This window comes from Cavia porcellus, unplaced genomic scaffold (genome assembly GCF_034190915.1).
Source record: "Cavia porcellus strain 051 isolate PalLab524CR breed Dunkin Hartley unplaced genomic scaffold, mCavPor4.1 scaffold_31, whole genome shotgun sequence".
NCBI lineage: Eukaryota > Metazoa > Chordata > Mammalia > Rodentia > Caviidae > Cavia > Cavia porcellus.
The window spans coordinates 30776858-30804743 of NW_026947514.1; the positions used below are offsets into that span (position 1 = coordinate 30776858).

The window sequence follows — 27886 nt, forward strand, 5'->3', positions numbered from 1 at the left end:
AACTTGTTCCTGTCAAGTGTCCCCAGCAGTGAATAAGGGAGCAGGGCAGTTTGTGGGTTGTCTCACAAAGACCCAGGCTCCTGAGGGAACAGGCTGGTCTTTCACACATGCATTGGAGCCTTCTTTGGTTCCCCAAGGCTCTTGTAAGAAACAGTAGCTTTATAGCCCCATGCAAAGCCTCTGATGGGATTCAGGAAAACAGTGGCAAAGCAGCTGACCTTCTGCATCCTCAGGTTTTGTTACTACAGATTCAGCACATGTTGGATGGAAAACTGGGAGAGAAGCCATCTGTACTGAACATGCATAGACTTTTGAAAATATTCTCTAAACAATAGTTTGACACTACTTACACAGTACTTACACTGTCTAAGGTGTTATGAATAATCAAGAGATGATAAGTATAGTGGAGGAGATTTGTAGGCTGTATACAAACACTATGTCCTTGTATATGAGGGACTTGAGCATCTAGGGATGGAAGTTCCTGCAATCAGCCTCCCACAAACACAGAGATGAGAGGAAGGTAATTGCACACAGGACCTTGCTCAGGAACTGCAAGATCCAGGCTACTGTAAAGGACAGTCCTGACTGTAGAGTCCACATTAACATTTGTAGTATGTGAACCCTAACAGGGCAAGTGTAACTAAGTACAGGAATAGTAACCCTGGCAGTGTACAGAAACTCAAGTTTCAATAGGCTACAGAGCTTTCATTCATTCATTTTTCATTCCTCATCTGGCTTCTGAGGGTTATTAGATTCCTTCTCCCCAGTGTGGGCTGAGCGCCTGCTGCCATCTCGTGGCTGTATCTGTCAGGGCAACTGGAAAACACTACAGACACTAGAAAAGCAGAACATCTACTCTCCCTTTCCTACATTTCACTTGCAGTGATTTGGAAGCTTTCCAGACCCTAGAATGTACTTAGCATTTCTTTCAGAATACAGACGGCAGGACAGGATAGGCCACCTCTGAGCATACTACAGTCATGTATCCCTACCATAGTTCCTGAAATGGCCCACCATCGTTAAGATCTCTAGTCCTGCTGAGCAACACAACTCGGTGACATGGGATATGTGAAAAGAGCTGTTTTTGTTGATGTGGTGGCATTAAAGAGCAGAGGGACACAGATGCTTGCTGTACTTGACTTCCCCAGGAGGACGTTGTTTTTTTTGAAGCCAGAATTTGGATGTTTCTTGAGAAAGGAAAACTATGAGCTCATAAAAAAAACTGTACATCAAAAAGTTGTCATGTCTTTTTAACCACATTCTCTTCACTCTGCTTTATACTGAAATCTGTCTGCTTTACACTGAAATCTTCTACTGCATATGGTTTTCGACTGACAAGTCCTGAAGTCTAGGACCTTTTGGGCCCATAACCTGCATTGAGCACAGGGCTGAACACAGAGAACATATTAAATGTCCCTCTTTCATGTGTTTGTTTGCTTTTTTTAAAAACTTTTTATCGGTACCAGGTATCGAACTTATGACCGCCTGCTTGCAAGGCAGGTGCTTATGCCACTGAGCTAAATCCCCAGCCCCTACCTCTTTCATGTGTTGACTTTCCTATTCCCAGTGTCAATGTAAGATGCTGTGTGCCACCTAATTTCCCTTCATGATGTGCATTCCCTTGAAAACACGAAGCTAGGTCCCTCTTTAGGAAATGCCCTCCAGCCAAAGAAAGCCATATTACCCAAGATTAAGTCTCCTCCAGTAACTGGCCACTCCTGGCAGGGGTGGCCCAGCCCTGGGCCTCAGATCAAGACAACTCCCAAGGCCCTTCAGAGCCCCAGATCTTGCTGTAGGAGTGTCTAAGGCCCGTGTGTGACTGTACTGCAGTTCAACTTCTCCCTCTACTTCAGCATGCTTCCTTCACCCTTCAGGGACTGAGGGCTGTCAAAGTACTGGAGAAAGAAGCAGAATGCTATGGATAACTATTCACCTATTTAAATGAAAGCAAGGTATCAGAGGCAAGAGTCATGGAGTATATAAAGAGGGTTTTGTCTCCTTCTGCCAACAGGGAGAAGCAGCGAAAGCTCCAGAGAAGACTAAACTCTTAGCTTCGGCAAGTCTGTTAATGTCAAGGCCTGGGCCCTAGCTGGGAAGCAAGCAGTTAAGACTTGACACAGGAATCGTATCTCCAGCTTCCTGCAAGACTGGACTTCGTGTTAGTTCAACTTGGTGCCTCTGAGAATCTTAAAACCTCAAACCCCTCGATCTAAACATGGTGCTGCAGGTGTGTCCCACTCCATTCTGCTTGAAGACAACTTAAAGGCTGCTCACTCTCTTTAGAGTCTATTTCCACTTCCCCTTCTGGCAGCCAGGTCAGTAACTGTGACCAAACTACAACAGAAACTAGCTAGGAAACTGCTGGGTCTCCTAGTGGACAAAGGGATCATTCGCAGATGGAACTGTAAGGCTTTGCTAGAGTACACTTGCAGAAATAGGGAAAATATACTGTATATGGGTTGAATTTGGAGGATGCTGAATCAAGAACAAAAGCATGTAAATTTGGATAAGAGTTTATCAAAGAGAAGTTTCCTTTGACATAAAGTTAATATCCTTAAAAGACTATGACTATGTTGCTAGGTTGTTTCCTCACACCTTGTGGGGAAAAGCAGTAGCCCAAACTAAATGAAATCAAAATGCTAGAAGTGCCATGGTAAAACAGGTGGAGAAGTGAATCTGCGCCCACAGAAGCAGGCCTGCTAAAATGGACACACTAAATGTAGTCAGAAAACCCACTATCCAACTGTGTTCTATGGGAAGCGAAGTCAGAAAGGACACTTTGTTCAGCAATGTGACAAGAAATGTGCCAATTCCAAGATTCTCAGCACTCCTCACAATACCCAGGAGACGAGGGCTCAAACTAGCACACACTGTTACAGAACTAGCTGTGTCAACGACAATGGGAACACAGGGTCTCAATGAATTGAGGCCAGTAAACACATAACCTCAGAAGCAAGGTAGATGCAATTACTGTAGTAAGGAACAAGGTCAAGTGCTACAGAGTATTACAATGGTCACTGCACTTGGACCAGTATGATGGGAGATGAATCCTATCAATAGTCAGGAGCTGGCTGGGACATCCCTTTTAAAATAAAAGATCCACTTCTCTCATCACTAAAAAGCAGCCAAAATATCCTAGACATTAGCTTGGATCCTGACATAAGGGCAGTCTATTTGTGGGAATATCACTTGGACCCATTTGCCAAGTCACATAGAAAGCTACTATCTTTCAGGGGAACCCAGAGCAGGAAATGTTTCCACAGTAAATCCAGGGTGTGGTTACACAGCTTTTTCAGTTGGTCAAAACTGTCTGGAACACCTTATTAAGGAGAAAAATACTGCATAACTGAAGGCAAAGCTAATTGGAAGCTCACCAGGTATAACACACAGGCTTCTGGAGTAAGGCCATATAGCATTTATACCAGCATAGTGAACCTGTTTTAAAGGCTCCTGGGTTGCTATTGGGCTTTGGTAGTGTGTTGAGTGTCATCAGACACTTAGCTTTAAATCTTAGTGGGCCTGGCAGCAATCCAAGCTAAGATGAAAGTGATAAATGAGACATGGGGCATAACCCTCAGAAAGGGGTGGGGCCGTAAGCAGCCTGTGAGGGAAGGTGGTCCAGGCTCCCTCTCAGGCTGCTCACTACTATCATGTCAGAGCCTACCTTCCATGCACACCTAGGCCAAGGGGGCGCAGGGTGACTCTTTCATAACCAACCCACAGAGAAAAAAATGCCAAATCTGGTTGACAGATGGGCTGGTGCAATAGGAGATCTGAGCCAGGATCTCAGATCTGGTGTTGCATTTTAGCCCCGTTCAGATGGCCCCTTGGGATAATGAGGGCAAATTATGGAAAGGCAAAAATTATGATATCCAGTCATTGGCTTTGTGTGTAAAGAGAACAGGTTCAGGGCTAGAAACTGTAAACTCAAGAGTGGCAAAAGACTTCACTGCTTGGTTGGGGCAAAAGGAAACTCAATGGACAAGGGAAGGGGCATCTGAAAGACTCTATGGGAGTGAACTTGGAGGATAAAGACCTCTGAGTGCATGTTAATTCCCACTAGGGGTCATGCACTGTGGAAAAGTATTCAATAGCCAAGCAATCTAAATGATCTGGAGAGCTGACAGCAACTTCGTCATGGACCACTCTGGTAGAGTAGGACACCTCTAATCCACAAGATAAAGGACTTCCCAAGAACTAATGAATCAAAGCTAAGATCTATCCTCCCAACCACAGGAGATGGGTGTTCTTCCTCTTTTTCAATCATTGTCATTTGTTTTGGTCCTTATCACAGAGGACCCAAATCACTTCTAGCCTGCATTTGAAGAGGGTGACCTAGTACAGGCTGATAAGCAAAGACATTAATAGGAGAAACGCTGGAACTGTGGAAGTGAAGTTTGCTGCTTTCCAAAAAGAAAAAGATATGACCCAAGTGAAGCTAGGCTTTGGCGGGGGGGGGGGGGTGTCTCCTGTCCTCAAATCTCAGGAAATGGGTGATTTTTGAAACAAAACCACTTCCCTGCCCCAAACATACATCCACCCAGCCCAGAAAATGGTAGAATTCGCTTAGCTTTTACCTGAAGAACATTTTAGTTCTTAGATTGTCAATGGAGATTTTGTTTAATTTAGAATGCATCAAATGTTTAAGTCCAGGCTGGAACTTGCACTGGCCACCCCTCACCTCTGCTATTCCTGCAACAATGACTCTAGTGCATCATGTCTAATGCAGAGAGGATTTAAAAAGGCCTCAGGCCTAGAAGTCACTGTCTAGGAAAGAGAACATGGAAAACACTTGTGACTTTCTAATCTAATCAGGACCTGCAGGAGGGCAAGAAATTAAGGAGATCCTATGTATCTTTCATCAGTTTAAACATAATTGCTTTAGCTAAATTCTCTGGCTTATCTCTGATATATTTTGGACTGAATGGAACATAGTCCGCAGAGTAGCTGCCAGATCCATATTGACTTTTAAGGTCACCAATCCTGTTTTTCCCAGGCCCTTGCTATCAAAGTGGACTTGGTTTGTCCTATGTCCAGTTCTCTTCACCATGGGTGAGTACAGTCTACAGGTTTGCTAGCAACAATTTCTGGCTGAAATGAAACATGTAAGAATATATAGAAGCTGAGCAACATAACAAAATTGAATTAACTGTATATGTGTGTAGAAGATGGCTTTCAAGATTGCAGAATGTACTATCACCAAGCCTTTTACATTAACTAAAACTGATAATATACTGAGTGAGAAACAAAGCAAAGGTAAACAAATAAGGATCAGTATCATGAAACTTCTGACTCCAGTTAAGCATAACTAGAAGATCACCAAATATTTGGAAAATTACTTAGAAGGTCCTAATTAGTGGATCAAATAAAAAAAAACCGTAATAAAAATACAAATCAAACCCTAACTCAGCTAAAGCTAGTGTTTACAGACAAATCTGTAACCTTCAAATGCATAAAACAGAAAACTGAAAACCAAAAGAACTGAGTGTCCACCTCAGCAAGTTAAAAAAGAATAGCACACTAAGGAGGAATAAATACAAGTGTAGAAGTGAAGAAGGTAAAACAGAAACAATAGAAAGTTAATAACTGAGTCAAAAGTTGATTCTTTGCAAAGATGGTTTCTTGCTGAGCTTAGTCAAGAAAGGCAAAAATAACCAGAACCAAGAATGAAAAAGGGGACATTCCTGCACATTACTTATATTACACAGATGAAAGATTACTATTTTATGCCAGTAAATTTGGAAATAAAAATGAGATAGACCTACTGCTACACTGATTCTCACACTGTACTTTGCAGTAGTGGGGGTGTCCAAGACCTTAGGTAACTTATGAGGTTAACATTATTCCCAACTAGTAAGACATTATCTGTCTTTTTATTAACTGTACTAATATTTGCAATGATTGTACAAAAGCAGTGGTAAATGGTGCCTCAGCAGGAATCCACAATGGCATCAAACCACAGTATGGGCTCAATTGTCTTTTTATTGTAGATGCCTGGGGTGAGGAATTTTCTGATTTTGGAGCTCTTTGGTTTTTAGAGTATTTGCATAATTTCCTATTTTGATCACATCTTATTTGAGACTATGAAATTTGGAAATTTTTGAGCAACTACAGAAACGTCAGGTTTTCAGACTAGGGATTACTCAATGCCAGAGATCATTCCAGGCCCACAGGGTTTCATAGGTGAATTCTTTTTCAAGTATTCTGTTTACGTGGAAAGTAGTAGAAATGTTTGGTACTCATCTTTGGCAATCTTTGGCAGCACATATAATAAAACTAATAGTAGCCTTTACATTTCTTACCACCTTGCCCTCACTGAAGAAACTACAAGAAAGTCCTTGATGATGCACTGAAGTGATCGATTTATTAAATCTTGTTTCTTTAGAACATTTTAGTATTCGTTATGATAAAATGTGAAGAACACATAAAGCACCTCTTCAGTATAATCAAGCACACAGTTTCCTTAAAGAAAAGCCTTGTGTGAGCTATTCACCCCTTCGCCAACCGAGGTATTCACCCTTCACCCCTCAGTACTGGAGAATGAACCCAGGGCCTTCATACTGAGATACATACCTAGCCTTAAAAAAAAAAAATTGCAGCGTCTCACTGCTATATCTCACACACACACACACACACACACACACACACACACACCCCGTGATCTGCTTACTTCGGCCTCCCAGGGTACTTGGATTACAGGTGTGTACCACTATGCTTAGCTGTTGCTGGGACAAGCTGTAATGACTCAGAGTTCAGTATTTGATAAATGTTCTCTAAAATGGAGTCAGCCTATAGTTTCAAGAAAAACTGACAGTATCTGTTGCCAATGATAGAAGTGGAGCTTTCAAGAAGAAAAACCAGAATTTTAGAAACTTTTATAACAGCTTTAAAGCTTCCTAATAAAACTTTGATTAAATCAATGTTGATATGAACAAATGTGTTTTTACATACAATGTCAACATTTAGAAAATCTGCGTAGCTCAAGGAACCAGTATCTTCTAAATGACCAGTAAATCACATTCTTAATATTTACTCCAAGTAAGATAAACCAAGAAATTTCGGTGTAACCTAAAACAAATGGGATTCCATGTTGAAACTGATCTTTTAGAAGCCACCACTTGTCACACTGTAGTATGTTATCAAGAGAAGATGACCCCTGAAAAGGCCATTCAACTACTCTCCTTTTCCAATCTTATCCCACCAGACAGCGAGAGAGTGAGAGAGCAAGAGAGAGGGAGGGACACAGAGGGACAGAGAGGGACAGAGGGAAAGAGGGTGAGGAGACAAAAAGTGGGGGGAGGGAGAAAAGGAGAGAGGGAGAGGGAGAGGGAGACGGAGCCGGAGCGTGCAAGTGTGTTTTCTTCACATACTTCAAATTGAAAAACACAAGACTAGATTTAGAACATATGGGTCTAGAGGTCTTATGTAATTTGCTTAGCTTGGAAGCATTGTTTCTGAAATAAAGATGTTAACTCACTTAGAAATGAGTATCTTCAAAACATCTTGTTTTAATTCCTAATTTAATAAATCAGTAAATATAAACCATATAAGCAAATGTTCTTTATGGGTCATCAATAATTTTTAAAGTGTAGACACTCTAATACTAAAAAAGTTTGGAAACTCACCAAAACACACTAAAAAGTGAAAGAAAACATGAATAGACCTTAAACTGAATCTATAATCAAAAGCCTTTTCCCAAAGATTACTCCAGTTCCATGGGGTTTCACTGATGAATTGTTCCCCAAGTATTCAAGGACTAAACAGTTTACATGGAAAAAAGCAGAAATGTCATGAGAGAAGGCAGGACTGCAAAGAAGGGCTAACACCGGAACTGATGCCCACCTCAGTTTTTGTTGGGTTCTTGTTCTAGGTCTGCTTAGGATACATCCTAAAAGAAACTGTATTTCTCAGGTTTGTCTTTGTTTCTTGGAAAGAGTACTTGAGTCCTAGAAAGTTATGCATTGATCTCTTCTGGACATGGTAGTTGGGTTACTTTGTGTGTACTGTGTGGCAGCCACGCAGTGGGCCGAGCTGATTGTTAGAGGAAGTCATTCTCATTCCATCTCCTTTGCCAGTCATTGCTTTAGGAAATCAGGATAAATTAAGAATTTTGCAAATCTGTATTAATGGGATTCTAGGACAAATATGTTAAGGGATGCTCCCTCTCAAGAGGATTTTTCTCTTTCTGGATGACGATGTGTATGGAATAAGGTCAAGAACCAGAGACAGCTAGCTGGCTCTTGCCTGAAAAGTAAGCTAGCACACAAAAGATGGTGAAGTTGAGATTATAGTTAGGCAGAGCTGAAGTAACCTGAGTAACCATGGCTGAAATCCTCATCTTTCATTTAGTAGTAAGCACATCTATTCTTCAGCAACTCTGAATTTTCACTCTTGCAACTGTCAACATCCCATGTAAATTAATATTACAGAACTCATTAAAGAAATGGACATATCACAAACATACAAAAAGTCAATCCCAAGTTTACAACCTAGAAAAATCTGCATTTTGACTAAAGGACACCTTACTTGAGACATTTGTACTACACTGTAGAATTACGGTGACATCTGTGGCACATTGTATTTCTTGGTATACAAAGGAGAAATGGTAGATGGTGTGAGAGTGAACTTATTAACAGTATTATGAACACTATAGTGCAGTACTATCTATACCAGCATATTGAATTTACATGATTAAAAACAGGTTGAGTATTTTCTTCAAGATGAGACCAGATGTGATCTGGAATACTCTATGTATTCATCCCAACTGTAGTCTGTGGAAGCAAAAAGACTAAATGATTAATTCCCCTTGTCATAGTTTACTGGACACTGAAACTGAATGGTCTCTTTAAGTCTTCTAGACAAGACAGATTCATTTCTTACCACTCTATGTCTATCCTGAAAAATCATATAGCAATCTAGGGATCCTTGTACATCAAAATATATGCGTATTTCTCCAAGGTATGCAGTTTAGTTACAATTAGCTGCCTCTGATAAGCACATAAAAAGGAGAGAATGAGATATTTTGTATGAGCTGACTGGTGATACATGCCTAATACCAGCACTTAGGAGGCTGAGGCAGGAGGATCAAGAGTTCAAGGCTGGCTGAACTTACACAGTAAGTTTAAGGCCGGTCTAAATTATACAGTGAGACTTACCTAAAAAAACAAAAAACACCCAAAGCTGACTGAATAACTAAGATGCTACATTCAGGGTGCTCTTTTACAAGGTGCTTTTCTTAATGCCAAGGAAAAGCATGCTCTCATGGTGTGATTCATTCACTGTGTCCAGCAAAACATTATTGGGTTCTTTAGGACAAAAAGCTCTAAGTAAATTGCATGTTAAGAATAAGGAGGGAGGTTCATGGAGCTCAAATTTCACATCAACAGCTCCTTCAGTTTTTGGCTCTGTTATGGTTTATGTCGATGGCCACCAGGTCTCATGAATTTGCATTGTGCATTTGTGATTGGTTCATTGTCGAGTGCTTGGATTAAGGATGTCAGCGCTACACCTGTTAAGGGTGAAGCTAGCATACATACAGCCAGCAACGGCTGGAAGAAGATATATCTCTCTTTTGCAAGTTTCCGCTTTGCTATCTGCAGCCACAAACTGCAGCCTCACCATGCCACCCTGCCTTGGAGCCAACTGAGTATGGACTGAAACCTCCAAAAACTGTAAGAAATAAACCTTTCCTTTCCCAACTTTGGGCATCAGGTATTTTTGTCTCAGTAACGAGTAAAAAGTAATTAAGACAAAATTTGGTACCAGGAGTTGGTTGTTGCTGTGACTATACCTGACCATGTTTTTTGAGAGGCTTTGGAAATGCTTGTGGACAGAGTTTGAAAAGGTTTGGATATGTCACCTGGATGCATAGAGCTGGAGGAGCTTGGGCTGTTCTATAGAAGAGATTCTGGCCAGAGCTCAGGAGACTAGAAGGCTGATCAAAAGCCTGATGGTACATACCAGGCTTGGGATGTTTCTGCTGGGAAGGACTGCATTGGTTGTTGGACTCCCTAAGATGTGTGTTATGACTTGGCAGAAAGTTTGTCTGCATTTTGCTCATGTCCAGAGACTTTGCCTGAGTCTAAGGACAATGGACTGATTTAATCTGGCAAAGGAAATTTCAAGGCAGTTGAATGTTTAAGCTATGACATGGCTATGGTTGGGGGGCTTTTAGCCAGATATATGTTGCAAATCAAGAACAAAGATCCCAGCAGGATAATTTAAAATGCTGTGAGTTTGGCCAGAAGGAAAATTTCAGTAAAGCTGTGGATTATAAAGACAGAGTTGAGACTTCAATTGCTGAAAAGGAAGAGAAATAAGGAAGATGGCCAGGGGCATTCCAGGAAGCAATGGGTCTCCATCCTTTACAGCCTCAAAACTGCAAAAATGAAAAAATTTGCTCAGATGAGAAAGCTTCAGAGTACCATGTTCCAAAATGGCAACAGAGACCACATGAAGTTCCTGAATGGTGGCAACACAAAAAAAGCTTTTCCTCACCATCAGGTGAGGAAAGGCAGGGTGGCATGGCGAGGCTGCAGTTTGTGGCTGCAGATAGCAAGGCGGAATCTTGCAAAAGAGAGATATACCTTCTTCCAGCCGTTGCAATCCCAGCAATCCAGGCACTGGACTCCTACAGCCATGAGAGAAAAGTGCCTGGCTACTGCTCCAGCTGGCAGCAAACCTTGGTGGCATCCACTTAGTACTGATTTTAGGTGCAAGGAAAATGCACAAATTCTGAGGCTAAGATGGCTTCCACCTCGATTGCAAAGGGCTTAAGAGCCCAAACAGTATGCCCCCGAGGGGGCAATTTGTAAAGATGTAAGGGTAAAGCCAAAGCTGCAGTGGAGACTCCAAGTTTGGAAAAGCTAGGAATGTGGATCATCCAAGGAAAGCTGCAGAAAGTGAGCAGTAAGGGTTTAAGGGAAAATCTGCGGGAGCTAAAATCCCTGGAAGTGCCATGGGGATGAAATCACCCATGCCTTTTAGAGCTTGCAACCAGACTGTTTCAAATGCTAAGCACGGAACTCTAGGATTTAATGTTTGCCTTGGCTGGATGTTGGACTTGCTTTGTTTCCAATGCTTTATATTCCCGTTTGTAACTTTTAAAATGACAATGTTTATCTTGTGCCTTTCATTTCAGAAATGTTTAACCTTGTATAACTTTATTTCATTTGTACAGAGGGTTACAATTAAGAGTTTGCCATAAATATTGGAGGAGACTTGGGCTTCTCAGCAATGCTAAAAATGTAGGACTTTGGCGACTCTTAGAGATGGACTTTTATATAAAGGAAGGATGTGCATTTAGGGGCCAAGAGTGAAATGTCATGGTTTATGTCGGTGGGCCCCAGGCCTCATGCACATGCATTGTGCATTTGTGATTGGCTCATTGTCTAGCACTTGGATTGATGATGTCAGTGCTACACCCGCCTACGGGTGAAGCCAGCATACAATGTAATGGCTGGAAGAAGGTGCGTCTGTCTCTCTCTCTCTCTCGTGCAGGTTTCTGCCTTGCTGTTGCAGCCACAAACTGTGGCCTCACCATGCCACCCTGCCTTGGAGCCAACTGAGTATGGATTGAAACCTCCAAAATCTCTAAGAAATAAACCTTTCCTTTCCCAACTTTGGGCATCAGGTATTCTGTCTCAGCGATGAGTAAAAATTAACTCAAAATTAAGACAGGCTCCAAGAATGTAACATACTAATACAGGAGATTCTTTTTTCTGAAATGTGTTTCATTTACTGATGCTTCTTGTCACTAGAGAGAAGTGTCCTCTAACACTTAACACTACGTTTCCAGTTGTATCGCTATGATCTGGAAAGGAGACAGCAAATTATTTGGGACTCTGATGCAGAAAGTAAATAATCTTTATCTCCTGCGAGTTCTGTTACTCATAGTTAAAATGATAAGATAAAGGCTTTGTAAGTGACTTAATCAATGTATATGTATTTTCATTCCAAGTTAGACTGCATCTTTAAGTAGACACATGTGAAATTCAGTGAGTTACTACACAAAGTACATGAAGTAAGTTAATGCTTGTTTGACTTTCATGAGCATAATTCTTTCTTCTGTATTGGCATACAGTATGTAAATGAACATAGACATATACTTATTCTATTTGTTTCATCTAATGGGATATCATTAATAAGTAATATCCAGTTCAACTTGAAAAATGGAAATTACAACCTTTCTACCAATAGTGAAGGAGACCCTCTTGTAATAGGGAATATGCACTCTGCTACCATGAACTAAACTGCATATTTATAGAGCAAAAAAATAATTTACAGTGATTTCTTCAGAACCAAGTGTATATTTTAAGAATATGCCACATAGACCTCAAGGTAATGCATTCAGGTTTTTCTTAATTTGATAAAAATGGACAGAGGGCAAAATGAAAAAAGATTTATTTCTTGTGTTTTATCCACTGTCAATACTATATTTTTGATGCAATATATTTGCCAAAAAAAACTCTTCAGCTTTTCCTTTCCATTTAAACAACTACAATATTTACGTGCTGTTTACAGTAACACTCAGACACACACACATACACTCTCAGGCACACGCAGGTACACACAAATGTCCTTATCTCCAGTTTACACCAAATGCTGGTAAAGGTGAGGAATATTTTCCAGAGCCCATGATCAGAAAAGGGAGACCCACTTTCTTACCTCACACCCACTCTCCTGGAGTTATTTTTAATATTACTCCTTCCTTTCTTCATGCAGAGCTCACTGCTGGACTTCTATAGGGTTAACACAGTCATTTTTTACAATTTAAACTATAAGCTTTTAAAAAAGCATAAGCAGATATAACCCCTCATCCTACTATTTTGGTTGTAGAATCAAGTTTCATATATTAAAAATAATTCTTGTTCAACCATAAGTATACAAAACCTAAGAGTCATCTGGAGCAGCCATATTCTCTGCTCCAAATTCTAGGACATCACCTCGTCTGTATGGGTAACCCCCAGGAATTCATCCCTAATACATGTCAGATGTTCCTTTATTCCTTCTAGCGTAGCTCCACTGAATCATAAATTGCCAGGTACAGAACTGAGGCATACAAAACAGTAGAACCCTATATAATAGGTGTAAGTCTTAGAACAAAGTTGTCACATAACCTTGCAGTGACAATTGACTGTAGTTCTCTCACAGACCATTATGTTGATCTCACAAAATGGCCGATAATGAAGTTCAGCTCACAAATGAATTATTTACTGATTTACAAAGAATATGTGGCTCATAGATAACAAGGAGAAATTCTTATATCACACATTAATTCTTGACACATGACTCTGGTGAGGTGATTCACAGCAGAAAATATACCTATTTCCAACAAAATTAATAGTTCATGCCTATCCTACCAAATATATAATATTTCCTTTCCAATTACAGTCTTAACATTTAATAAGTTTAAAATGAGAAGATCTGTTAATCGCCTATATTATTTGTAAAAGAAATGAAACGAAAAGGGGCTGGCTTTTAAATACTTGTTTAAAAAAAGTTATACGTATCCAACATAGTACTAAAGTTTATGCTGCCTGAATACATGGTAATATCTACTTTCCTGTTTCCCTTGCTCAATAAAAATTAATATCCATGTAAGACTAAAACAGAGAATTCAAAGCCTGTTGAGTTCCATGCATCATCTCATCCTTGACATTTTTCTCTCTCCTGACCTTGGAGTGAAAAAGGAAAGCCTCTACAATAAATACATCTTATCTGAACAACTGAAGGTTAAATGAAAAAATTAACTACATCTGTATTCAGACAGAGTAACTTTATATGATTACATCATACTATGAAAGAATTAAATACTGAGCATTTAAAAAGCACCCCTCACTAACAAAATCCAGATAGGGATTTGTCTGTTTATGAAAAATTAGAAATAAATATAAAAAAAATCTGGGCAGCCAGTTCATAGCTTAGAAGTTACTCAACATAAATTTGTAAAATTTCCACATAAAACTATTATTTACTTTTTCAAGTCACATATTTATTTAAGATGAAACATGCTTAAAAGGTAGTTCAAATTTTTAAAAGCCAAATTAAAAAAAAAAATTTTTTTAAAGCCCACTACTTTAGACACTGGATGAACAACTCAGTTCAGCAATAGATCAAATTAGGAGTTTCTAAGCAGAGGTGTAAGAATGCTGCTTAGAAGGAAAGTAAAGCTTATTATGGTTAAGTTTTCCATCTTTACATGTGAAGGTATACTTTACATTTTGAGAAGACTTGCTCACAAAAGAATATTTCATCTTTTTAATGAGCTATAGTTTCCTAAGTAAAAACTTGTTTTTCCAAAGCCTGACATTTGGTATCCAAAATACTTTTCCATGTATCTTTCAGGATGGAAATACTGATATATTCTGTCTTGAGGATTAAAAGGTATTTCAGATATACTTGATATATTTTTCAAAACTTTCAAGTCTAATGGAATCTAATATTCCAGTAATGAAGGCAGACACTGACTTTGTTCACTAATTAACTTACCTTTTATCTAAAAAAAAATACAGACACCTTCACCATTACTCTCAAATTCCATAAACATGTTATGTTAATCTAGATTCTTGGAAAAATTAAAAAGCTTTTTAATAAAAAGTCAATGGTATACAAAGAGAGTTCATACCAAGGTAAAGGTAAAAGATTACCAAAAGCTTAATTTGGAATTATAAAATGGTTTTGTCATTAAGACAAAAAAACTTTAAAAAAAGGTAATCCCTTTCAACTCATTCCAGGTTACTCTCTCAAACAGAGTATCAAACAGTGTAACACAAAGGAGTCAAACATGCAACTGCACTTTAAGTAAATAAAAAGATAATGCTTTAATTACATATTTTTGCTTTTAAATTATGGAACTCTGAAAACTTTGGCAATTTATGAACTAAAACACTAACATATGCTGAAAGAAGTATTGTATATTAATGAAAATGGTTAAGGACAGAATCTAAATGAATAACTCACTCCTCTCTGTGGGGAGAAGCCCAATTGTATGATCAATTTAATATACAGAAATAAACACTTTTTAATTTGGATCAAATTATTAGACATGAGTCTTTCTTCAATTATTACTACTTTCCTTGATACAATTAGAAAAGTGTTATAATTTTTAAAAGACTGTTTTAAACTTAAAAAAATAGCAGTATAGCTTCTCTTAGGGTTCCTAATTTGTAAATTCATTAGAGTTATATAACAACAGCCAACTTGTTTTGAGGAAAATGTCCATTAACTGCTATTCCAAAGTAAGATTCAGCTGGGAGTTTAGCTCAGCAGTGTAAGTGCCTGAGAGGCAAGAGCAAGGTTGTGAGTTCAATTCCCGGTACAAAAAAATAAATAAATAAAAAACAAAACACACACACAAAAACAAAAACAAAGTAAGATTCAACATACATGTTTCATAAAAAACCCAGTTTTGTATTTGGAATCTAACTTTTCAGTATATACAGCGTCTTTAACAATTTGGGGGAGGGTGATGAAGAATAAACAGAACTCTAGCCTTTCGGAATGAATCATCTCAAGTTCAGATTTTTTTTTCTTTTTCTGTGTGGGAAAATGATTACCTTTCATCTAAGATTGAAAAGCTTCCATTTACTCTTATTACTCGGCAACGATCATGAAAAGATCATATTCAAAGAGGGGGCGAACAGCAGGGAACACAATTCTTTTGAGATTTAAAATAGATCACATATTCAGTTTCAGGGAAAAAAACCCCCACTGAACTTATACTGTTGATTTGCCAAAATGAGGAAAATCTAGAATATGACACTATTAGAAAAATACACTTTCAAATGGTCAATTTGAAAAAGCATTCTTTGTGTGAAGGTTCAATAAATCATTTGACAAATATTTCTAAGCAGTAAAATTTCCAAAGTGTAAAGTCTACGAAAATGTAAACACAAGGCACGTTGGGATCTGAATGACTATAAATTTTAAAATTAGGGAAAAAAAACAATAAAAAACATAAGGAAATGCAGAAAAGATTCTGTATGTTACCTATTTACTTTCTTAGTTTCTGTTCCCTCTGCTGCCATCTTATGCTGCTGTGAGATGTACTTTAGAACCAGAAGGAAAAATACTTTCCCCTTTTCAGCTCATTGAAATATATATAAACATACATGGTCCAACATGGCAGCCATCAGACACACACGCAGCTATTGAGCACTAGAAAAATAATCAGTGCCACGTGTCACAATGGCAGTACTTTGGATATACTGGATTAAATAAAATGTATAAGAATTAATTTTACTTGCTTCTTTTTACTATCTACTCTGGGGGGTAGACCCATGGTTGCTCCTAAATGTTCAGAGGTCATGAAGAATTTTCTTTGGAATTTCAAAGCAAAAGGAAATTTTTCTTAAGAATTTAAAATCCTAAAAGTTGAAAATCAAAACTAAATTGTAATTCTCACATAGCCCAATTGTAAAACTGTGTTATATATTTCCCTGAAAATACTTTTTAAAAAAATCAATATAATTTATGAAACAATATATGAATTAAGTCAATTTCACAGTTATAAATATTTCAAATTACAATTACATATTATAAATTATGTGAAATAAAATTCAATTACTAGAAAAAGAAGAGAGGATGGAAATAAAAAATAAACTTATTAAAGAGGAATATATTCATAAGAACTGCACCATTTGGGTAATTTTGTTTGAAAAAATTTTACTTGAGAAACTGAACTTCATATGAGTAACTTCAAAAGCTAAAACTCTTAAAATAAAAAGCAATCAATTTTGTCTTTAAATTCCTGGACATTCATCTTCCTTGAAAAGCAAAAGCATTTTCTTTCCAGAACCAACCCGGACAGAGCCTACCCCATGCAGGGAAGTGCAGGGGACACAATGCAAGGAGTTCATCTAGATGTGGACACAGTAGCTGGCAGTGGTGTTCACATGACTGATCCGCTGACCACTGGCTCCAGGAAATGTCAAGGATGAAGTTCTATGTATCTCAAAATTTCATATTCATCTCAAAGAACACATCCAATGTACTGGCATGAAGTACAGACTACTAACAACAATAACAAAAAAAACCAAGCAGCACAGTTCCTGTTAACTGTATCAGGAAAGGGAAGGGGTTAATTCCAAAGGCAATTTAAATAATGGTATTTTATTTTATATATAAATAAATGTTCTGAGAAATCTCAGAATTTAGTGCATTGTAAAAAATTAGTGCAGTTTTTTTTCCATTAAAGTTTTTAGCGTTCAAGGACTAAGATAAATCTACCTCTGTTCATCTTTTCTCTCACTGTACATTAAACTTTTATACTGCTATGTATCAAATTGAATGCTTCTACATGGGTCTGTCTGTAAAAATCAAGGTCAATGGATTTCATGTTCCATGATGAAACATGGCAATTATTTTTGGCAAACAAATTAGAAAAATATGAGATCATAGTTTAGAAATGAAGAGTTTGTTGATTTAAAGCATAGGCAATGCATAGGAAAAACTTTTAAAAGATGTATTTCAACTGAAATTTATCCTTCATGCAAATGTTTTCTCGGCAGCTAACTTAAAAAAATATTTCAGCTTTATTTGGGGATGGAGGCAGGGTGGAGGATGAAGGAGAGGAGCTTAGCCGTGTCACTGTTCTCCAGGCTCTCCCACACCGGACTGAAGAGATCCCTGTAGGCATCTTCTGCTTGCTCCTCTCTTTTGCCAACGTCTCGGAAATGAGACAATAAAGAAACGCAGCTACAAAACACCAGCTCAAACTTCAGCCCCGAGTTCTAGTACCCCAGTTTCAATTATAGTCACATATTTGTCATCAATCTGGACCAGAAGCACTGCCTTGTCGATGTGGGATCTCGTACCTGGATCTCTGCTGCAAGGCACCCATCGGTGAATCACCTGATAATTTCGAACAAAACAAGCAGTTACTGGAGGAGACCCTGTGTGCACTCACAAACTTTAATCCCTCAGGATTGAGGGAGCAATTCTGCCTTGAGAATTAAGCATAAATATATAAATCAACTAAAACCATGAGCACAAGTGAGTCAGACAAAAGTCACAACATGTAAGAGAACTTACATGGCCTTCCATGCCCTCCTGAGGACTCCACTCTTTCCAGCTGTTTCTTCCAGCTTTTAATCGGATTCCCTCATCAGGCCACTGCAGCTCTTTCCTTTTTGACAAATTGATCCCTTCCAGGACTTGACTAGGATCCACAATCTAAATTGTAAATAAACAGGAGTCATTCCAATGCATTGATTTCTTTGGCAATGAAAAGTAATATAACCCCAACAAAATTTTTTGCCCAGGACTCTGTACATGTACTCTTAATTGTACATAGTGAAATAAAAAAAAAAAATCTAAAGAGCCATCTGCCTCATTCTTTTCAACCTACTTTGTTACTGCCAACAGGCATGTGTCAGTGATGAATAGAAAACAAGTATCAACATTGCAAAAATAGCTTACTGTACCCAATTTTAATCTAGCAGAAACTTTTTTCCCCTAACATGCAAAAGTGCTCTAGTCTTTTGACTAAAAATATAAGGAGTGTTTTCATAAGAGTCTTTCAGACAACAAAGAAGACAAAAACAAAAGAGCAACAGAAACAGCACAAGACCTCTGGGCTTACTTACTTGGACTCTGTAAATCACTTCGCCCTTTCTGACATGTGAACTACTGGGGGGACTTAAGGTGCTCCCTAGCTGGGCATCAGTGGCACTGTTCTGACCTCCCTCTGTCCCAAGAAAGCCCACAAGAGTGTGATGTTTGCAAGCTGGGATGCTTTGGCTGGAGCTGCTGGAAGAGGGAAGGCCATGCTGCACACAGACTGCACTCTGGCTGGAAGGCTCCATTGGGTTCACCATGGACAGGCGGGACTGGATGGACGATGGTAAGTTTCGTAGTGATATCTGGCTGGTAGAAGAGCGCCGACAAGGCACAAATCCCGTGGTGGACATCCGGAGGGACGAATGCCGGCTGCTGTAGCAGTAGGAAGACTGGCTGGCTACGGAGGCCCGAGCGGGAGACTGTCTGACCAGGCTTGACTGCACAGAGTGAGCACTTTGGCTGGTGCCTGCAGGACAACAAGAATAGCCCTCACTCCAAGAGGATGAGTCAACGGCCCGCATCTATGCTACCTTCCTCTTTCTAACTTTCCTCTTTAGCAATCACTTGGTAATTTCACAAAACTTGATATGTATGCCCCAAACCTTTCAAATTATCAAAAGAAATAAATATCTGAAATCTGTTTTCTTGTATAGTTCTTATAATGTATTCTTATTTTCTAAAGTTTTTAAAAATTCACACTCTGGGATGTGGCAGAAAAACGAATCATTTTCAGCAGATATCAAGATTTAAGGTTAAGATAAACTCTAAAGTATCTCTCACAAAAAAATTTTAGGACAAGAACAAATCTTTAGTATATCAGAAATGAAATATATTATGGAAATGAGGCAGGAATATCATAAATACTGTATGATCTCACAAGTAGAATCTTAAAAAGTTGAACTCATAGAAGCAGAAAGCAGAAAGGTGGTTGCCAGGATAGAGGAGGAGAAATGAGGAGATGTTGGTCAAAGGCTATAAAGTTCCAGTCAGGCAGAAGGAATTATTGCACAGTGTGGTGACTATAGTTAAGGATATGTCCTATGCTTGAAAACTGTCAAGTGAATAGCTCTAAAATGTTCTTACCAAATGGTACATAGCATATGAGATGACAGAAATGTTAAAGTAGCTTGACTTAATCATTTCACAATTTACTCAAAGTATCATGCTACATACCAAAAATATTTACAATTTTTACTTGTTACTTAGAAAAAAACTAATGTTTAAGGACGTTCCATGTGGCAAGTTGTATTTTTGCGGGGAGGAGGGTACTGGGGATCAAACTCGACCTCATGTTTGCCAGGCAGGCGCTTGTGCTGCTGAGCTACATCTCCAGACCCATGTGGCAAGTTTTATGGATACGATTTTTCAAAGTACATTCCTGCCCTTTCAATCTATTCCAATGATGAGTTACACACTTACAAAGACATTGAATATCACAGTCACTCCATGCACATACTACTACTGAATGTAAATTATCAGCACTACTCAATAGCAGGTTCTTTTGCATTCTTCCTTCAAGTGGTTTTTGGTGATGCTTTGAACTTTTTTCTGACTGATAAGCGTAAAGTGAAAATCATCAGGAAATAAATGTTAAACTTAAGTTACATGTACTTTATACCCCAAAATAAAAAGCTAATCAGTACAAAATGTGTATTTAAAAAAGCACATTAGAAATTTCTGGTTTTCATACAGAAGAAAAAAAGAACATCTTAAATGTTGATCACAGATCTATATCTATAGTCTGAATTCTGATCTCACTAGAATTGTTTCTTAAGTATACATAAATGTTTTAAAGTTTTGATCCTTGGTTAGAGGAATAGAAGAGAGAGTGCTGATTTTGACTGGCACAGGGGAACACATGAAACCTGACTGGTGCTACACTTTAGGGAGCGTGGAGGTCTCCTGTCAAGGTAAGTAAGAATAAGCACACCTTTGTGGCATTGGGACAGAGAGAGTTTTCCTTAAATAGGTTTTTTTAAAAAGCACTACGCAAAGTAAAAAGTGAATTGTTCTAAACTAAAAGGCTTTCCATTATGGGAAGGCAAGCCATTCTTTACAGGAATAAAATAGAAAATCAGAGGACAAGCTGGAAAATATATTTGCAGTACAGAAAACTGACAAACTGTTCAGAGACAAAGAACACACATTTAAAAAAAAAAAAAAAAAAAAAAAAAAAAAAAAAAAAAAGGCCAAGTAGAAAAATAGGCAAAAAGTTAGAATAAGCCTCCTGGAAAGAAAACAGGTAAAAATCACTAAAAAGTTGCAATTTTGGGTATCAGAGCAATGCAAATTAAAACAATGATAATTGACTGGGGATTTAGCTCAGTTGGCTCAAGCTCAAGCGCTTGACTGGCAAGTGTGAGGTCATGAGTTCAATCTTCGGTACAAAAAAATAATAAATAAATTTAAAAAAATAAATAAAACAATGAAATTAAAACCACTCCATCAATTAGTTGCTGGCACAAACCCTTAGTCCCACACTCTAGAAGGCTAAGGCAGGAAGATAACAAGGGTAAGCCCAGTCTGGACAATTTACTAATTTATCAAACCTTGTCTTAAAACAAATAAAACTAAAAGGACTAAGAATACAGATTTGTGCCAAGGCCCTGGGTTCAATCCCAGTATCGAAAACCAACTGAGCGACAAATCACCCACCCACCCTTCCTGCCTCTTTACTTCCTCAGCAAACAGGGAGCAGAGAAGAAAACTGATGCTCCTCAAAGTTGGGAAAAAGTTAACACTGCAAACATTCACTTATGACTGTTTGAGGCATCAACTGTTATGAAAATTTTCTGGAAAGATTTTTGGCATTAGATAGCAAGAGTTTTATTCCTAAAGTACGTTTTGTCCTACTGACTTTTAAAGTCTTTAGCTAAGAAAACAGTAAGTGATTATAAAAACTTACATACAAAAATTATTGCAACACTATGTCAGAAGAAACCAAGTCATTATCCTCTAAGAAATTAAACGAAGTATAATTGAATATTGGCTTTTAAATTATATAGTCAAAGAATTCTTAGTATTTTGAAAATCCTTATCAAATATCAAGTAAATATATACACTGAGATTACACATACATATGATTTATATGAAGAAGTACAACCGAGAGTTGAGAAAAATATCTATACATTTCTAAATAGATCACATACATTCTTCTTTTTATAGGCACACTAACAAGATCCTACAGTTAAGGGACTAACACTGCACATATGCCTATGCTTCCTATTACCTAGTGCTGGAGGGTAAGAAGTGACAGGCGGATGGAGTCCCACTCCTGATCCCTGCCCAGGATTTCCAGTGTTTCCCTGGGATACATTGCTGTGGGGATCATTGGCAGTTGTGGCGTTGTTACCAGTACAGGAAGTTCCACCTCCAGTGTCAGAATCTTCAATATTGCCCCCACTATTACATCCAGCTCCACAACCTTTCCTTAGCCTAGAAACAAATACAAAGCAAGAAGGATTATCTTATGATTATTTCACAACAGACAGGTTGCTCTTTTCTCAGTCATTCTGAGCTGTTATGTACTAATGTCCACCTGCAAAAGTATTCCTGGTGTAATCAATATTCAAGGTACAATCAATATAAAGAAGTCTTTTTTGAAAAAATAGTTTAAGAACTATATCCTTCTCATACTGCTTCATGTCTACCTAGTGTACTTCACTTTTATATAATCTATCACCTATTATTTATATATAATATCATCTATAAGATTATATATATCATCTATAAGGAAGAATAGCAGAAAACCTGTTGTACCATTAAGATCACAAGTATAAACACAGCTCTTGTCAGTGTCTATTCAGTGACTCTGAAGTATGAAACTCCTGAAAACCTAACTTATTTACACTGTATGTTAGCACACTTCAAGAGGTGTGGCTGTGCACCTATCTCTTTCTGTCTTAACTTCAGGGCAACGAGCAGCCCTGGTTGGCTGTAACTGTCTCATTTTGGCACTGAAAATCTCATACCCCATGACAGTCATCAGTCTTAGGCAAATCAGAACTGGGTATCTGTATTTATTTTTCTTAGAGAGAAAGAGTTTAACGTCTTCTAGGTCAATTCCAACACAAGAGAAAAATTTTTTTTTGGAAGAGAAAATAGTTTCGAACGCTACTCTGGTTTATATATACTCCTCCTGTTCTGATAGAGACTGATGTTAAAATAGTAGGAATTACTCCTTAAGCACTGAGAAAAAAATTAAAAATATTCCTGTTTTCCTTAAGCTCTGATATTTAAGAATCTGAAAAGAATGATCTACAATTTTTCTTACCATATGCTAACTAAAATGTGCCTCAACTTTGTTATAATCTACTAGACAAAACTCAGAAACGAAACTCATTGCATACTTCAACACACTGAAGATTTGAGACTTGTGTGATGATTAGATTGTTACACAAGATGGGAGAGCAATAGAAGGCATCATGCAACCAGCAGTTAACATGTGCAGAGCACGCCCCCTAGTGCCAAAACAGAATGATAAAATAGAAGAAAGTAATAAACTCAACAAGTTTCTTGTATTTTTCTCTTAATTTGCCCTGTCTGACCAGCTCACATATTCTAATACTGGCAATATCACTACACCAAAGTCAACGATTAAAAATGAAAAGGTTCTAGCAAATACTAGAGCGATGGTTCCTCTTTTTTTGGTTTTTTGAAACACGGTCTCACTATTACAGGCTGTATTTGAACTCACTATATAGCTCACACTGGCCTTCAACTCACGGTGATTCTCCTGCCTCAGTCTCCCTAGTGCCTGGATTACAAGTGTATACCACTACACCTGGATCTAGAATAACATTTCTTAATTGGAGTTGTATATTGCATTTATCTAGTAAGATTTTAAAGACAAAGATGCTCAGATTCTGCTTCCTGAAGTTCAGATTCATATTGTGCCATGGCAACTGTACTTTTTTCTACAAGCTTCCCAGGTGAGCTAATGCACATCGCCTAAAAGACAAACAGGGTCAGAGTATATGCCACTGAAAAACACAATTCGATGCCTTACCTGTGCCAAGTTGACACTATAAAGTTTCTGATATTTCCCAAGCTAATAGGTCCTCCAAGAATTTCTTTGAGCTGTTCATGGCTGTCAGAGTAAGAAGTTGTCAGGGGTGAGACAAAGATCGGGTAGCCAATTGGCTGATCACAAGATGAGTTTATCATGTTTCGTAGAGCTTGCTTTGCATTCTGGATGCTACCTCTCTCTGGGTTACGGTTTCGTAAAAAAACAAGTTCCTGCTGTTGCCCAGCCCAAAGACCTCGGACACACTCCTTGTTTACCTGGAAACCAAAATACATGAGAGCCAATTAAGGGGCCGAGAGTACAATTCAGAGAAGAAGAATAGAAATGAGAGCAATAAAAAGACAGTATGACGACGTGCTGTGAAAAGCTGGACAAAATATAACCAAGTAGACCACATCTGAATAGGAATTAACCACTTATCCTTGTTACTAGTGGACTGTTAAGTAATAAGCACCTACAGAGCTCTTTTTCTTACTGTCTTACAAAAATATTAAGTAAAATAAGAAATAGCATATGTTTCAAGTTGAAAGGCTATTAGTGGTTCTTTGGGAGCTGATTAAGTAGATAAAAATAAATCATTATAAATTATCAAAATTAAACAGAAACTAAGACTCCAAGAGCTTGGAGATATTTAGGTATACACATCTCCAAGGAAAAGTTAGAGTGAATCATTTATAGTTAGTTTCTAATCACTATTAAGCATAAACTATACTATTATTTTGCAAGGAGAATCACAATATGTATATTAGCAATTAGGTACTCATTTTTTAAAAATAAATGCTGCCCCAAATGCATATAGAATCAGTAAAAAACCTAACATGTAATGGATAACAGACGTCAACATTGGAGTAAACAAAATTTTTAGCCTCTATAGCAATTGAGAAAATTTCAGAGATCAGAGTAAAACACTTGACTAAATAAGTAAATTAAGTATTCGTACACAATAAATGCTATGGTAGTATGGTTAATTTTTTTCATAAAAAGTTTCAATCACTGCAATAAACTTTGAATCAAGTTATCCAACTTTTTTTAAAAGACACAAATAAATGATTACAAAACTCACTTTAATGACTCTGAAACTCAGGTAGCGTCTATTGAGCATGATGATTTTATATTCATTGGTGCCATCATCCATGACATGCCGCAGAGCAAGCAAGGAGGGAGAGTTGGCAAGGACTGCACTCCGCCATGCAGGGTCTCCTTCATGGGCTATCACGAGGTTCTTCTCGTGTGATACAATGGCTTCGTAGAGTACAGTGGGGTCATCATACTCATCTGGAGAAGTAAAATGATCCTACACATATACATTTATATATATGAAAAGAAAAAAATGACTTGTAGGATAACTCCCAAGTGAAAATTCCTCCAAACTATCTTAATATAAATATTTCATATCAACACTTATTATTGGGGATAAAATTACATCTTAAATATTTTTTTAAATTTTTTTTTTGTCTTTTTCCTTTTTATCGGTACCAGGGATCGAACTCATGACTGCCTGCTTGCAAGGCAGACGCTTATGCCGCTGAGCTAAATCCCCAGCCCCTACATCTTAAATATAAACTAGGTTAGGAACTGCTATACTACTTTTGTGAATTCTTTAATTCTCTCCTTCAAGTTTTAAACAAATACCATTTCTAATTTTTATGTATTGCCTTTCCTCTTCCAAGTTGATTTTTCCTCTTCAGTCATTTTGTTTTCAACCCTTTATTTCATCATTATCAATTAAGGAAGATCTAAAAAGGTGTCTACATGATTTTTTTTTTTTTAAACAAAGTTCTTTTTACAGAAAGCAACTTCTCTGGAGTATTCTAATATACTATTTTTCTCCCAGTCTCTAGTTAACATATGGCTCAAAGCTCTGATCTCTGTGGACAAATTAAGTGCCTCAGTTCTACAGAATCTAGTCAGTCTTCCCTGAAGGGCCTCCTGGACTTAATGACTACTCATTCATTCCATAAAAACTCAGTGTCTACCATGTGCATAAACAAAGAGTATATGAAATGTACATTTCTCTTACACAGTACAAATTATAAGGGATATATACCAAAACAATCGTAACACAAACCTGAATTTCTAGAATAGCATTAAGAAAATACAGCACAAATATTGGCTGCCTTCACATTTACAGGTTAAGAGGCTGATATACTTCCATATTCAAGTAAAGTAACTCATTTGCAGTTCAATGACTGCAATAATACCCCCCCCCCCCGTTGGGAGAAAAAAAAAAGAAGAGTAAGGAGACAATCCACACAAGGATATAGGCCTTCTCTCTATATAGGGGGACAGTACCTATGAAAATCATATTGTACACGTGAATGATGCTTTATAATGTAAAGATGTTTCCAATATGTCACTTCATTTTACACAGACAAGAACTTTGTCAAAGAGGTCAAGATAAAACCTACATATTAAATTATCTCAAAACTGGTGTCCTGGGCTTACAAAGTTTGTATCAAAACTTCAGCATTGCTTCTAACACTTTTTATGAAATTCTTGAGTGTACTCCCCTCAATTAATGTTCTGAGTGAGAATCCTGGACCCTGAATCTGCCTCTACAGAACTAAAGGATGACATTTATAACACGAACCTGATTGGCAGTTACAGACTCCTAAGCACACCACAGGTCTCCTGATCTTTTTGTTAGTACTGAGTTTGTACTTCTCCAAACCAGCAAATTATCTGATGTCTTATGATGTGCTTTCTTACACCAAACGTTCCATTAGGGAAGGAACGCAATTTTTGCATAGTAGTATTAATAATTATTTGAATGAAAAATACAAGTCCAGATACTGGCAATAATCACATTACAAATAAAATGAACCCAAAGTTGAAAATCATTACACATGTGTAAAGTGGTTAACATTTAATCATTTAATATTTCCTTTCATTGGGCTTAAAATGTGAAAAATTTGAAAATTTTAATCTGGGGTCATTATCTTTTTTCTTTTAAATGCACAAAACTTTGTCTTAAAAACTTTAAAGTCAGTTTGAATAAGGAAAATTCTATTTTATTTCAAATGAATATTTTCCCAATTGTCTTCAAAATAATATTCCATTTTTCAGAGGTTTTCAAACAATCTATCACTTACCAGTAATCCTCCTGAAGAACAGGGAATGTTAGCTTAATTCTAACACTTTAGATTGTAATAAAGTCATTTGAAGAGTAATTTGCATTTTAGTTTGTGACAAAAGACTCAATCAGATTTGGTCATAGTGAATCCATTTACCACCTGAACCCTACCCATTAGATATGATAACTGGAGTCAAGTACAATGATTACAGGATCTCAAGTGCCAGTACTTATTTTCACAATATACTCTTTTTTCCCCCTTTTTTGAGATACATCTCATGACATAACCCAGGCTGATCTTGGAGCAGTTCTCCTACATCAGCCTCCTGAGTGCTGGGATGACAGGTGTTACCACCATGTCAACTCACAACACATTCTTGAAATGATCTAGGGTTTTGGAAATGGTAGTGTGGCTCTCATTTTAATTGTATTACTCTGCTAGAATTATTTAATTAGGACTAAATCTGTCTCAACCTACTATTATGTCATGTAATACAATAAACAAAATGCACACCTTAGTAACAGCAGCTGTTACCACTCTTCAGCTATGAACTACTCTGCATTTGGAGTTCACAGGCATTCATTTAGGCAAGAGGCATGAAAGTCAAGTTAAATACTACAGGGGTCAAAGACCTTATTTTCAACTTGTCACTGCTTAAATTTTTCTCAAAAGTTCATATCCAGATTGTTTACTCTTTAGTATTAATAATCAAATTTACTATTTAAAACTCAAGGTTCTGGTTCTTAAGGTTTACTGTTTTTCCATGAATCATCATTTTCTTTGGTTCAGATAAGAGCATTTCTCAAAAGATTCCTAAAAACATAAAGCAGAAGTCAAGTGAAAAAGTACCAAATGGAAACAAACAAACAAAGTTTTTACCTGATGAAGTTTAATGGACATACGAATTCCAGGGACTACTACTTTTCTTAGCAGTTCCATGTCAGCAAAGATCCATTCATCTCGAATTGAAGAAATACGGAAATCTCCTTTAAATAGGGCATGCAATCCATAGAGGAATGACTCTAAATTACTGTTAAGATTGGAGATAAAAGTTCACATATTTTGACAACATGTTCATGATATTGATGCTCACATCTGGCTGTGTATCAGAATCATCTGGGAGTGTTTTGAAAATACAGATTCCAGAAACTAAGACCAGACTTCATAAATCAAAATCAGAAGAGGTGCCTGTTTGATCTGTGATCTTTGTGAACCACTATTAAAC

The 27886-nt window shown here is 37.6% G+C and overlaps 1 protein-coding gene across 6 annotated transcripts in view; it reads right to left on the bottom strand.

The window, feature by feature from the left end:
• Positions 1-13185: 13185 nt before the first annotated feature.
• Positions 13186-27886, bottom strand: part of Pcnx1 (pecanex 1) — a 152282-nt gene continuing 137581 nt past the window's right edge. For all 6 annotated transcript variants that reach the window (XM_063240868.1, XM_063240867.1, XM_063240864.1 and 3 more), the window contains 7 exons: positions 27541-27691; positions 24651-24881; positions 23570-23844; positions 21791-21996; positions 18588-19027; positions 18034-18174; positions 13186-17853 (listed from right to left, as the gene is read on the bottom strand). In XM_063240868.1, the coding sequence (XP_063096938.1) occupies positions 17713-17853; positions 18034-18174; positions 18588-19027; positions 21791-21996; positions 23570-23844; positions 24651-24881; positions 27541-27691 (1585 nt within the window). In that variant the 3' untranslated portion in view covers positions 13186-17712. The remainder of the gene's footprint in view (positions 17854-18033; positions 18175-18587; positions 19028-21790; positions 21997-23569; positions 23845-24650; positions 24882-27540; positions 27692-27886) is intronic.